At 56.9% G+C, this 13,225-nt stretch overlaps 1 protein-coding gene across 7 annotated transcripts in view; it reads left to right on the top strand.

The window, feature by feature from the left end:
- FGD5 (FYVE, RhoGEF and PH domain containing 5) overlaps positions 1-13,225 on the top strand; it is a 123,531-nt gene that overhangs the window by 64,062 nt on the left and 46,244 nt on the right. For all 7 annotated transcript variants that reach the window (XM_024983314.2, XM_024983315.2, XM_059880132.1 and 4 more), the window contains exon 4: positions 13,137-13,195. In XM_024983314.2, coding sequence (XP_024839082.1) covers positions 13,137-13,195 — 59 coding nt within the window. The remainder of the gene's footprint in view (positions 1-13,136; positions 13,196-13,225) is intronic.

The raw sequence follows: 13,225 nt of genomic DNA, 5'->3' as shown, positions 1-13,225 counted from the left end.
GGGGCCAGCCCCCAACTTGTGTTAAATGTCACCATACACCTTCTCCACGCCGCAGACTCTGAACCCCGCGTTCCGGTGCTCGTTGGCTCCACTGCAGACGCGCTCCTGCAGGCCCGGGAGGCCGGGCCTCACCTGCCGCAGCTTCCTCCCCGGCAGCCAGCCCATCTTCCCAGAAAACGTCTCCTGTCGGACGAGAGCGCCCTCCTGTCCGCACCTCTCCTCTCTGTGACCTCATCTGGCCCTTCTCTTCTTCAGCAGTTGTATTTCTTGGTCAGGTATTTACTGAGCACCTACTGTGTGCCAGGCACCCCTCTAAGGGCCCAAGAAACAGCAGCCACAGGTCAGACAGGGTGTCTCCTGGCTCTGCTGGAGTGCACCTCCTAGACGGTGATGAGCAGTCGTCCAGAAACCCCTGAGATGGGTTGCGGTGGTGAAAGTACCACAGAGGCGGGGGACAGAGCGCCGGGGGTTAAGAGACGGGAAACTTCGGGAGGCTGGAGGAGGCTTTTCTTTTTTTCAGAATTTCTTTTTTTAAGAGTTTCGGTGAAGGACTTCCCTGGCAGTCCAGTGGCTAAGATTCCACGCTCCCAACGCAGGGGGCCTGGGTTCAGTCCCTGCTCAGGGAACTAGATCTCACACGCTGCAACTGAAGATCCCACGTGCTGCACTGGAGATAGAAGACCCCGTGTGCCACCGCTGAGACCTGGCACGGCAAAAACAAACAAAAAAGGGGGGGTTTAAAATGCACAAAACAAAATCTTCCACCTTGACCATTTTTAAGTATATGGTTCAGTAGCGCCAAGAACATTCACGTTGTTGGGCAACCATCCCTACTGTCCCTCTCCAGAACTGTTTCATCTTCCCAAACTGAGACTCAGCGTGTCTTACAGAGCGTCGCCCCGCCCCACCCCAGCCCCTGGCACTCAGCATTCTGCTCTCTGCTTCTGTGAAGGAGATCACTCTAGATACCTCCGCTGTGCGGACTCACAGGGTATCCGTATCTGTGTGTCTGGTTTATTTCACCTGGCAGGACGTCTTCCGGGTTCATGCGTGTTGTCACATGTGTCGGATTTCCTTCCTTGGAAGGCTGGATGGTACTCCATGATGTGTCCCTGTCACATGTTGTCAGCTCATCCCTCCACGGATGCTTGGCTGCCTCCACTTTCCCACTGCTGCGAACCACGTTGCTGTGAGCTTGGTGTGCAAATCGCTCTTTAAGACACCGCTTTCAGTTCTTTTGTGTGTGTGCCCAGAAGTGGAACTGCTGGATCACATAGCCATCCTTTGTTGTTGTTCTGTGACTCACTCATGTCTGACTCTGTGACCCCATGGACTGCAGCACGCCAGGCCTCCCTGTCCTTCAGTATCTCCAGAAATTTGCTCAAATTCATGTCTACTGAGTCAGTGATGCCATCCAACCATCTCATCCTCTCTCGTGCCCTTCTCCCCCCCGCCTTCGATCTTTCCCAGCATCAGGGTCTTTTCTAATGAGTCTGCTCTTTGCATCAGGTGGCCAAAGTATTGGAGCTTCAGCATCAGTCCTTCCCATGAATATTTAGAACTGATTCCCTTTAGTATGGACTGGTTTGATCTCCTTGCAGTCCGAGGGACTCTCAAGAGTCTTCTCCAACACCTAAGTTCAAAAGCATCAATTATTTGGCACTCAACCTTCTTTATGGTCCAACTCTCACATCCATACATGACTACTAGAAGAATCATAGCTTTGACTGGATGGACCTTTGTCGACAAAACAATGTCTCTGCTTTTTAATACGCTGTGTGGGTTGGTCATAGCTTTTCTTCCAAGGAGCAAGAGTCTTTTAATATCATGGCTGCAGTTACCATCCACAGTGATTTTGGGACCCAAGAAGTTTTCTGAGGACTTGCCATACTCTTTTACAAGCTGGCCCATTTGAGGTTCCCTCCAGAGATACAAGAAGGTTCCAGGTTCCCAGGAAGCCTTTGTGATGAAGAGGAAACCTCTGAGCTGGGAGCTGGCTGTTGGGAAGGAGGAAGAAAATGGGAAGGTCTGGGGACAGCCCTGTGGTCAGGGAGCAGCAGTGCAGAGGTGGGAGGTGGCAGTGAGCCCAGGAGGTCAGCCTGCGGGGCAGGGAAGGAGGGGTTGGGCTGGACAGGTTCTGCAGGCCTTTGCTCCGCCCACAGGCAGGCTCCTCCCACTTCCCCGCCCCCCTCGCTGTGGTCCCTCGCTCTGCACACTGTCCACCTCAGACACCAAGCCTCCACTCTGGCGGCCTCCCCGCCACAGGAGCTGCCTCAGCATCTCTGGCTCTGTCTTCTCCTCGCTCTCTACCCGCGTCCCTGACCATCCTCTCTGCCTGCGGCTCCCTGGAGGTGTTGATTTCCTGGGGCTCCTCCAGCCCCGCTCTCCTTCCCAGTTCTCTGCTCCAGTCGCTCGCGGGCCAGTGGCCAGCCCTTCTCAGGTGTGTCCCCGGAGCTGACCTTGCAGCCCACCCCTCCTTTTAGCCTCACATTCCAGCTGCCACCTGCTTTAAGGGGCCCTTCTCAGAAGCCCTGCAGACTTCCCCGCAGACCTCAGACTCGGCACATGCCCAGCGGAACTCGCCACTTTTCCATGCGCCCTACCCCCACCCACAAGTCCTCGCCTCTCCTCTCAAGTTCGCTGTTCTGGTGATTGGCACCAGGTTGGAAAGACTTGAGAGTCCCTGGCATTTCATCTCCTGTCGTCATGAGTCAGTCACGGATGGAATGGAATTCAGCCACAGAGGCTGCAGAACGAAGCCGTCTGTTTCTTACCCGCACCCCAGGGCCTTTGCACTTGCACTTATTTGCACGCGAGACGCTCTTCCTGCCCTTGGCACCGCGGGCTGCAGGGCTGCGAGGAGACGGCACGTCCTCCGAGAGGCCTCTCCCTGCTGGCCCTGCGCACTCCTGTGCTTCCCTTCCCCTGCCCCGTCTCAGGCTGCGATTGCTCTGTGTTATCTCTTCTGCTTAGTTGCACAGTGTTCACCTTTGCCTCTCAGAATAGCCCAGGAGGGCAGGGACCGTGACTGTCCTACTTGCAGGTATGTCGCTGCTGCCTGGCACGTAAAACAGCATTCGGTAAATATCCTCAAGGAAACTGATCCGTGGATGAATGCATTAGACGCATTCATTTAAGTCCTGCATTTAAGCATGGAACACGATCTCAGTTGAAGGACAGTTTAATGAACAAAAGCACCGCCTCAGTCATGTACAATTTACAGAGCACAGCAGTTTGGCCAAGTTAACACAGAGAGTTTATTTTCAGACAGTTGAATGGAGGAGGATGAAGATGCAGACTCTCAGAACCTAAAGTGGAAGGGAGAGAATGGGGGCGCAGGGGTCCGGGGGGTGTCCTGGCTGCCTGCCTGGCCCACGCCTCCTTGCTCAGCGCCCTGGAGGGCTTGCGGGCTGCCAGGAGCCCCCAGACTGGGGATGGCAGCGTTGGGATGCCCTGGTCCTCAGAGAGCTTCCTCTGTGCCTGGTTTTCCTCTCTGCCAAGGCTCAGACCCCTCTGACCAGTTTAGAGCTGGGGCCACAAGGTCACCTTTGCCCTCCCTTTGTCCTTCCTGACTTTGTGGGCGTCGCTGTCTGTGCCTGGTCCACAGCCCGGCTGCTCAGAGTCTGACCCGCGGGCCCCCAGCACCTGAGCCCCTAGGTTCGTCCAGTATCTGCATGTTAACAAGAGCCCCCCGGCAGCTCGTACACACGCTCAAGTTTGAGCTCAGGTCTGTGTGGCAGCCGTCCGGGCTGTGTGGAGCATCCGCAGTGCCCTCTGCTCCCCAAGGTGCAGGAAAAGAAGCCAGTGGGGTGCCCAGCGTGGGGACTTACGGTCAGGGTGGAGAATGAGAAGGCACCTCGTGTGATAATCTCTAGGCGCTACGTTTTATGCACTTTCATAAAGGTTACACATCACAGTTATTTACAGAACAAAGGCTGCAGGGAAGATGGAACAGTCACGGGGTCTCAGCTGTGTAATTGTGCCTGAGCCGCATGAGTGTCCCCAGTCTTAAGAGTCGGGACAGCCAGGGAGGATTCCAGGAGGAGGTGAGGCGTAGTGCGCTCTGTGAAGCAATGTGGGACGTGGCTACATAGAAAGAGAGAAACCTTGGAGGGCAGAGCACAGGGCATGAAGGTGGGGAGCCCAGGCATCGACTGGCTTCCTGACCTTTGGGTGGTCCTTTCTCAGACTGAAGTGAGATGCTCAGGACAGGACCTCTTTGATTTCTTTATTAAGAGCACTTAACATGAAATCTAGCCTCTCAGTGTCCATCAAAGGATGGGTGCACAAACAGCGTGGACTTCACACGCAGTGGAATACTACTCAGCCTTTACAAGGAAGGGAGTCCTGTCACGTGGTACAACGTGGCCCGACCCCGAGGGCTCAGTACTCAGTGAAGTCAGGGAGTCAGAGAAGGACAAACACCATGTGACTCCCGTACAGGAGGAGACTAAGCCAGGCAGAGGCACAGACGCAGAGGAGAGTGGTGGAGACCAGGGACCAGGGATGGGGGGGGGCGGGTGTGGGGTCTGTGATACGCGAGAGCCCTTAGTGTCCTGGGAGAGGCCACCGCTCCCTCGAGGCCGTCCGGCGGGTTGGAGACGGAGTCGAGGAGAAGTCAGGTCTCCGGAAGCCTCGTGGGGTATCCTGAAGCTCCGAGATAACACGCCGTCAACATCACAAATTGCCTCCAGGACCAGAGACTCTCTGAGATGCTGGAAGTTTTCTGAAGAATCTGGGCCAAACCCAGACTCACTGCAGCCTGTGCTCGAGCTCGAGTGAGGCTGGGAGTCCCAGGAGCAGAAGCTGACTGCTGGTTCCTGGGGGAGGGGGAGACGGGGGGAGAGGCTCCGTCGGCCCCACCTACTTCCCTCCTTGTCCTGCAGATGTGGCCTTTCCTTGGCCCGCCTCATCCCTTCCCTGCCACCTGTGCGAACACACACAGGTGGCAGCTGGGATAAAAGCAACCCTCCTCTCCCCGAGCACCCGTCTGAACCTCCTGACAGCCGCCGAAGTCCGTGCTGGAAACCCCGGTGCATTCCAAGGGGGAAGATGCTGTCTGTTCCGGTGGTGCCCCGGGGGGCCTCGGAGATAGCGTTCTTGTGGGGTCCCTGCTGCCCGTGTGAGTCTGGCTCCCTGAGCTCCAGACATGACCTCAGGACACTCCAGCAAGGCCCCTCGCTGGGACCCTCAAAATAGCTAAGGCTCATTAGGAGTATTTCCCAGGGTTTGAAACAGCCCTGGTCAGCAGCCCCTTCTCTCTGTCCGGATGTGGTTCCCCCCACCCGCCACCCACAGGATATGTGGTCGAGGAGGCTGGCGGGCATGGAGCATCGGGGGCCCACTCTGGCGCTCTGCCCAGCTAAGGTTTAGCTGGTGACTTAGGAGACACTTAATAGATCACAGGGAACTCCTGGACACAGGAACCTGCATGAGCCGGAAAGCCCTGAGGTACGGAAAGGCTACGAGAGCTTACACAATAAATCTGAGTTCCGTGGGACAGGGAGGAATGGAGGAATGGAACAGGAGAGGGATAGAACTTCCCTGTGCCTCAGTTTCCCCATCTGTGAAATGGAGGTAAGAATAATAGTGCTTACCTCATATGTTGTTGGGAGGATTTAATGAGGTAATCCATGTAGAAAGCTCAGAACCATGCTTAACACACACTAGTCCTCAAGCAAAAACATCACTTTGCCGACAAAGGTCCGTCTAGTCAAAGCTATGGTTTTTCCAGTAGTCATGTACGGATGTGAGAGTTGGACAATAAAGAAGGCTGAGCACTGAAAAATTGATGCTTTTGAGCTGTGGTGCAGGAGAAGACTCTTGAGAGTCCCTTGGCCTGCAAGGAGATCCAACCAGTCCATCCTAAAGGAGATCAGTCCTGTATATTCATTGGAAGGACTGATGCTGAAGTTGAAACTCTAGTACTTTGGCCATCTGATGCAAAGAACTGACTCATGTGAAAAGACCCTGATGCTGGGAAAGATTGAGGGCAGGAGGAGAAGGGGTCGACAGAGGGCAAGACAGTTGGGTGGCATCACTGATTCAATGGACATGAGTTTGAGCAAGCTCCTGGAGATGGTGATGGACAGGGAGGCAGTCCATGGGGTCGCAAAGAGTCGGACACGACTGAGCGATTGAACAACAACAACAGTAGCTGTCATATTGTCCGAGAAGCACCAGCTATTATATTACTCAGTGGGTATTGTTCTCCCTGTTTTACCGATGGGGCTCAGAGAAGAGAAGGAACTTGTCCAGGTGGGTAGGTGTAGGAAGGGGTGGAGCCCACGCCTTGAGCCAGGTCTCCTGACCCCAGAGCACAGGCGTCAGCATCGGGTGGGAGGGCAGGTTCTCTCGGGGGCTGTGGGGCCACTCGGGGCTGCAGGTGACAGAGAATGGCAGCCCTCAGCCTTGGGTGGGCTGGAGTAGGCCCCTGGCTGTAGCTCTCATGAGCTAAGAGGGCAGCGCAGCTGAGGCTGCAGGACGCTCGGGAGCGCAGGTCTGAGTTGGTGACCAGAGAGAGCCCACCCACTTAGAGCAGGGCGGTTCTGAGCAGGGACAAGGCCCGGGTGGGTGGAGCAGACACAGGTGTCGGTGACAGTCATCTGAGAGGGAAAGATGTCTCCAGGAGCCAAGAAGCTGAGGGTTACGGCGTGGGGGAGTGGTGTGCCCAGGTCACCGCAGGCAGGGAGCAGGTGTGCGCGGAGGAGGGGGCGCTGAGCCAGGCCCCGGACGTCAGGACACGGGGCTCTGCCGGGAGCTGGCAGAGACGAGGGTGAAGGAAAGAGGCAGCTGTTTAAAGGCCGAGCAAGGCTCAACCCAGCAGGCCTGCAGGCAAGGAGGCGGGTGACAAAACAGGAGCTCAGGGGTGGTTTCTCCCTCTGCCACAGGACAGGGTGCTGGGGAGAGAGTGGCGGCCCGGGCACGCGTGGGGCCCTGCTGAGAGCCAGGCCAGGCAGCCTGGGGCTCATTACCCTGCCTCACACAGCAACGATGACGGCAATCGCTGTTATGTTACAGTGGCCTCGAGACCTCTGCGCCTGAGCTCTTCGCTGAGAATGCAGAGCGTTTCCATCCACAGTCCTCTGTGATCAGTGTGAGACTCTCTAAAACAGTGCTTCTTAAAACCTTTCGGTCTCAGACCCATATCTGGCCTCTTAAAAATGATCCGAAGCCCCTTAGAGTTTTTGTTTCTGTAAGTTGTATCTATCCATGGTCACCACCTGAGAAGGTAACACTGAGTAAAACTTTAATCGTGTATCTTTTCACTCATTCTAAAGAGAGCAACAACAGGCCATTTCAGGGCCTCCGGGGTGGCGTTTATGGTAGAAGAACCCGCCTGCCAATGCAGGAGACACAGGTTTGATCCCTGGGTCAGGAAGATCCTCTGGAGAAGGAAATGGCAACCCACTTCAGTATTCTTACCTGGAGAATCGCATGGACAGAGGAGCCTGGTGGGCTACCCACAGGGTCACAGAGAGTCAGACATGACTGAAGCGACTTAGCACGCACAGACCATTTTATGTTAACACAAATAGCACTTATTATGAAAAACAGTTATTTTCCAAAATGTTTAGTGAGAAGAGTAGTAGTGAGGTCGCTCAGTCGTGTCCGACTCTTTGTGATCCATGGATGTAGCCTACCAGGCTCCTCCATCCATGGAGTTCTCCAGGCAAGAGTACCGGAGTGGGTTGCCATTTCCTTCTGCAGGGGATCTTCCCGACCCAGGGATGGAACCCAGGTCTCCCGCATTGTAGACAGACGCTTTACCATCTGAGCCACCAGGGAGAAGAGTAACCAGGTTTTAATTTTTTGTTTTTACTTTTTGGCGGTGCTGGCCCTTTGCTGTGGTGCACGGGCTTAGTCCCCCATGGCACGCGGTGGTTCCCCGACCAAGGCTAGCACCCTCATCCCCAGCACTGCCAGGTGGATTCTTAACCACTGGGCCACCAGGGAAGTCCCTAGGTTTTACATTTTTGCAAACATGTTGTTCATGTCTGGGTTCGTAGGAGACACCTGCGTTCCCCTCTTCATCTGTTGAAAGTGTTGTTTTGTTCAACTTCGGCGCAGATCCAGACTCACACAGATACGTAGTTGGCAAAGGGAGGTGGAACCCCAGAGTTTCTTAGACCAGACTTAGGGGACTGCTTTTCTAGAAGGAGACAGAGAACTCCTGTCCTCGAGCTGGAGAAATAGCCCCGGGCAGAGGGCCAGGACTGCCAACTCTTCCTGCGTCTGTTTAGCCAGGAGGGTCCCTAAGGGAGGCCTCTTCCCCTCCCTCCGGCCCTGCCCTGGCCCCAGGACAGCCAGCACTGGGCCGGCAGGTTTGCTGGGGCCTGGGGCGGAAGCGCGGCTGGGCGGCCCAGGGGAGCGGGGGAGATAAGCGGCTTGGAGCTCCAGGGCAGAGGGGTGGCCGCCTGGCGTAACACCCACAGCGCCAGCCTGAGGAATGCGATAGCACAGGCCCTGGCCCCCACGCTCCTGGGAGGAGCCCTGTTCCCAGAAGTCTGTCCCTGGACACTGCCGTCAGCCTCGGAGTTCATTTCCTGGTTAAACAAACATCTGTATGAAACGGCCCCAGTGGGGCCACGCCCAGGAGCAGCGTCGGAGGAGAGTCCCGGGCACATGGCTTTGCCGGGCCCCCTTCTCGTCTGGCTGGTGAAGACGCATCCATCATGGGCACAGTCAGAAAGCAGGATGGCCCCCGCATCCCACCCGGAGTCGACCCCTCTGGCAGGAGGGCTGGGGAGGGACGTGCGGAGTGGCCCGTGCCCAGAAGCGCCTCCCGACAGCCCCCAGCCTGTGACAATGGCAGCGGTGACAGCTCCAGAAGCTTGGGCGGGATGTGACCCCTCCGTTTATCACCTCCTCATCCGGGCCGTGCGGTGGGGGGACCCCCCATCTTCGATGAGAAAGCAGGCGTCTGAGTGGGACTTGCACTCGGTCCTGCCGGGCGGCGGGTCAGGAAGTGTCCCGACGTCCAGCCCTGTTCTCCTTGCTGGGTGCCAGCGTGGGCGCTGCCCTGAGGCTGGGGGTGGGCACCAACCCTGGGTGCCCCTGCAGTGCCGGGCTCCTGCCGCCACCCTCGTGGTGCAGGTCCAGGATGGGTGTTTCCCGATTGGAAAACTGCGCCTCCTTCAGTGAAGCAAAACACCATTTACTGAGCACTTGCCGAGTGCCAGGCACGCCACTCAGTGCTTCAGGGTTGGAGCTGACTACCTGTGGCTGAATCAAGTGTCTGCCACTGACTAGCAGTGACTCTGAGCAAAGGGTAGGACTTAGTTGTGCCTCAGTTTCCTCATCTGTAAAATGGTTCATAATAGCAGTTACCTCCTGGGTCATTGGGAAAGTTCGGTGAGATAATATATGTGAAAATCCAGAGCTAAACTTTAGTGTTCAGTAAATGCTGCCCGGTTTGTTATTGTTATTCTTTCCTGGTGGCTCAGATGGTAAAAAAAAAAAAAAAAAAACAACCTCCCTGCAGTGCAGGAGACCCGGGTTCGATCCCTGGGTCGGAAAGATCCCCTGGAGAAGGGAATGGCGACCCACTCCAGGATTCTTGCCTGGAGAATCGCATGGACAGAGGAGACTGGCGGGCTACAGTCCATGGGGTCGCAGAGTCAGATCATTAGTAGGTATTATTATCAGTCATGTTTTCCAGATGGAGCTGGGAGAAGAGGAATAACTTGTCCAGGGGTGTAGGTGTAGGAAGGGGCAGAGCCCAGGACTTGAATCCAGGCCTTCCCAGCCCAGAGCACAGGTCTCAGCGTCAAGCTGGACACAAGTGAGAATGGATGCACAGGCCCCTGGAAGATCGGCGGTTGTTCTGACTCTCAGCCTCATCTCACAGAGCGCGTCTCCTGAGCCCTGTCCATCCTCTACAAAGTGATTCTTGTTACGGAGGCTTGACCACGAGGTCTCCTTAGCCGCCCAGGCCTGTCCCAGCGGGATGCATTTCCAGGCGCGAGGGCCACAGAGCCCACGCCAGCCCTGCGGGTGCAGAAGGCAGACTTCGACGTGGTGCCCGTCAGGGGCAGGAGGCCGGCTGAGGCCTCACAGGTTTCCCTTCTGCTCTGCAGCAGAGCGGGCAGTGAGGGGCCAGAGGGGGGCTGACCACGGGCCCACGTTCTGCTGAATTTGGGTGGCCTTGGGGAGACCGGAACCTCCAAAACAGTGTACTCTTACTCAGGAAGCAGTTAGCGACAGACCAGTCAGGGAACAGGCTCATTTATTGAGCACGTACTGTGTATCTCAGTTCCATTCATTCATCCCAGGGCGTCTTGAACTTCTCCTGTGTCCCAGGGCGGCGTTAGGCAGTGTGACTGCCGTAAAGAAAAGGATGCAAGAAGCAGGTTAGAGCGGAGGTGCTCAACGGGGGCGGGCTTGTGCCCCAGGGGACATCCAGCAGCGTCCAGAGACACATCCGGTTGTCACAGCTCGGAGGGCCTGCAGCCGTCATCCGGCGGGCAGAGGCCGTGGACGCTGTTGACAGGCAGCGAGAGCCGGGGGGCCCAGAATGTCAGCGGGGTCAAGGCCGAGAACCCGGGGTGAGACTGTCACGGATGGCCCCCCGAGCGTGTGTGTGGCTTTTGAGCAGAGACCTGAAAAAGTCCAAAAGTGAGACTGAGATGATCCGGGAATTCCCTGGTGGTCCAGTGGCGAAGGCTCCACGCTCCCGATGCTGGGAGCCCAGGTTCCATCCCCGGTCAGGAAACTGGATCCCACATGCCGCAACTGGGAGCTCACACGTGCTGAGCTCAGTCGCTTCAGTCGTGTCTGACTCTTTGCATCTCCGTGGACCGTAGCTCGCCAGGCTCCTCTGTCCATGAGATTTCCCAGGCAAGAATATTGCATTGGGTTGCCATTCCCGTCTCCAGGGGATCTCCCCACCCGCCAGGGATCGAACCCGCGTCTCTTGCGTCTCCTGCATTGGCAGGCGGATTCACATCCCACAACTGAAACCCCACATCCCACAGTGAAGATCAAAGATTCCATGTGCCGCAACTAAGGCCCGGTGCAGCCAAATAAGAATAATTTTTTTTAATTAAAAAAGACCTGGGGAAGAGTGTCGCAGGCAGAGGGGACGGCAAACGCGAAGGCCCTGAGTCAGGCAACTAAGGCCCGGTGCAGCCAAATAAGAATAATTTTTTTTAATTAAAAAAGACCTGGGGAAGAGTGTCGCAGGCAGAGGGGACGGCAAACGCGAAGGCCCTGAGTCAGGAGGGCATCGTCCCAGAGCCAGCCCAAGGGACTGGCTGGTCGCTCTCCGCGTGTTTCAGGTGAAGGAGTGGAGGCTCGGAGGTCTTGGTGTGCCAGCCGTCTCACAAGTGCACGGTGCCGGAGCCGGCGTTGGCACCTGGGTGTGCTCAGTCCCAGGGCCCGTGTGCGTTCCTCTGCCTCGGCCGCTGCTGTCGGAGGAGCGGCTCGGCCTTGACCCAGCAGTGGAGGCCTTTCCCTGCCTGTCCCTGCAGACGATCTGTTCCTGCTCCATCCCTGGGCGCTTGGTTCCGGGCCCGGCACCACCACAGGGTACGGGCGCCACAGGCATAAGGACAGCTGATACTTCTGTGGCGTTTACTGTGTGCAGACCCTGTTCCGGGCGTGTGACACAGACACGAGGAGAGGCCTTTCTCTGTGTACGTGTGTGTGTTAGTCTCAGTCATGTCCAACTCTTGGCAACCCTGCGGACTGCACCCTGCCAGGCTCCTGTGTCCGTGGGGATTTCCCAGGCAAGAATACTGGATCGGGTTGCCATTTCCTCCTCCAGGGGATCGTCCCGACCCAGGGATCAAACTCGGGTCTCCCGCATTGCTGGCAGATTCTTTACTATCTGAGCCACCAGGGAAGCTCCGTGTGTGTGTAGATATATGTACACACACACTTGTTTAAACTTCACAATAGTCATGTGCGTGAGATACCATTATAGGACTGTGCCCATTTTACAGATAGGAAAGTCAAGGTATAGAAGGATTAAATGACTTAACAAGCCCAAGGCAGAAGGTGGGATTTGAGCCCAGACTGCCTGGTTCTGGCGTCCTAGCAGCTGCTCCTTTGACAGGCGGTGCGTTTCTGGTCGTGGGAGTAGATCGTCACTTCTCAAATGTAATAGCATGGAGGTTGAGCAGAGAAGGGCCTTCAGAGGTCACTCTGCTCACACACGGGAAGCTGATCTCTGATCTTGGAAAGTGACTTCCGTGGGGCCGAGTCGGGAGGCGGTGGGAGGCCAGGAGCCGTGGGTCCCGGCGCCCTCTGCTCCACCACGACCCCGCCGCCCAGCCTCGCCTGTACAGGCGCCGTGTCCGTCCCGTCACTGCCCCGCAAGGTCTCTGCTCGTCCAGGTCCTCCGCAGGGTCTGATACCAGGCCGGTCTGGGGCCGCAGGGGGTGCCCATGGCAGAAGGCCCGGGCCTATTCTCCTGCCCCCGCCCTTGCCCATCCTTCCTGTTTGTAGACAGAATCTCAGTTATTCCCCTGTCTCAGAGGTGCGGAGGCTGCGATTCAGATGGGTTACATGGCTCACCTTCACGGTCAGCCAGGAGAGTCAGTGCTTCCCAAGTGGCGTAAACAGTCATTCATTCATTCACTCAATCATTCTTTTGGTGACAGAGGAGGGGCAGCCCGTGCCGGGCACTGGCCGCAGAGACGCACCTCTGAATCCGCAGGATTCCGCAGGGCTCCTTGGAGAAAGCAATAGACAGCATGGCTAAGTCTCCAAGGATAACTGGGAGGTGGGCAGGCAGAGTGGGGAGAGGCCACTGAGGGGATAGCAAGTACAGAATCAGGAAGAGAGGGCTCGCTTGGCACAGAGAACCACAGGTTGTTCAGAACCTGCCCGGCTGTGGGCAGAGTCCCCTTGGGCAGCTTACTAAGCCTGCAGTGGGCAGCAGGCCCCGGGCTGGGCATTAGATGCTGCTGATGTCCCGTCCCTGTTACAGGTGGGGCAGCCAAGGTGCGGCGAGGCTGAACACCGCCCTGGTAGCGAGCACTGGGGGGTGGGGTGGCTGAGAAGCGTGTGGGTCCTCCTCCGATAGCGTGACGGTCCTTCTGTTAGCCTGACTGGCCCCTGTGGAGCTGGGCTTCCCGTCCTGCCATCCCCCCAGGTACAGTCCCTCCTGACGGCTCTGTTTCCTCCCGCAGGTGGAAGGACAGTCCAGAGCCCACGTCATCGCGCAGGAGCTGCTGTCTTCAGAGAAAGCGTGAGTCCCTGAGCCGCGGCCCGTGGCCTT

The sequence above is a fragment of the Bos taurus genome, chromosome 22 (genome assembly GCF_002263795.3).
Source record: "Bos taurus isolate L1 Dominette 01449 registration number 42190680 breed Hereford chromosome 22, ARS-UCD2.0, whole genome shotgun sequence".
NCBI lineage: Eukaryota > Metazoa > Chordata > Mammalia > Artiodactyla > Bovidae > Bos > Bos taurus.
This window is presented reverse-complemented; position numbering and strand designations above follow the sequence as displayed.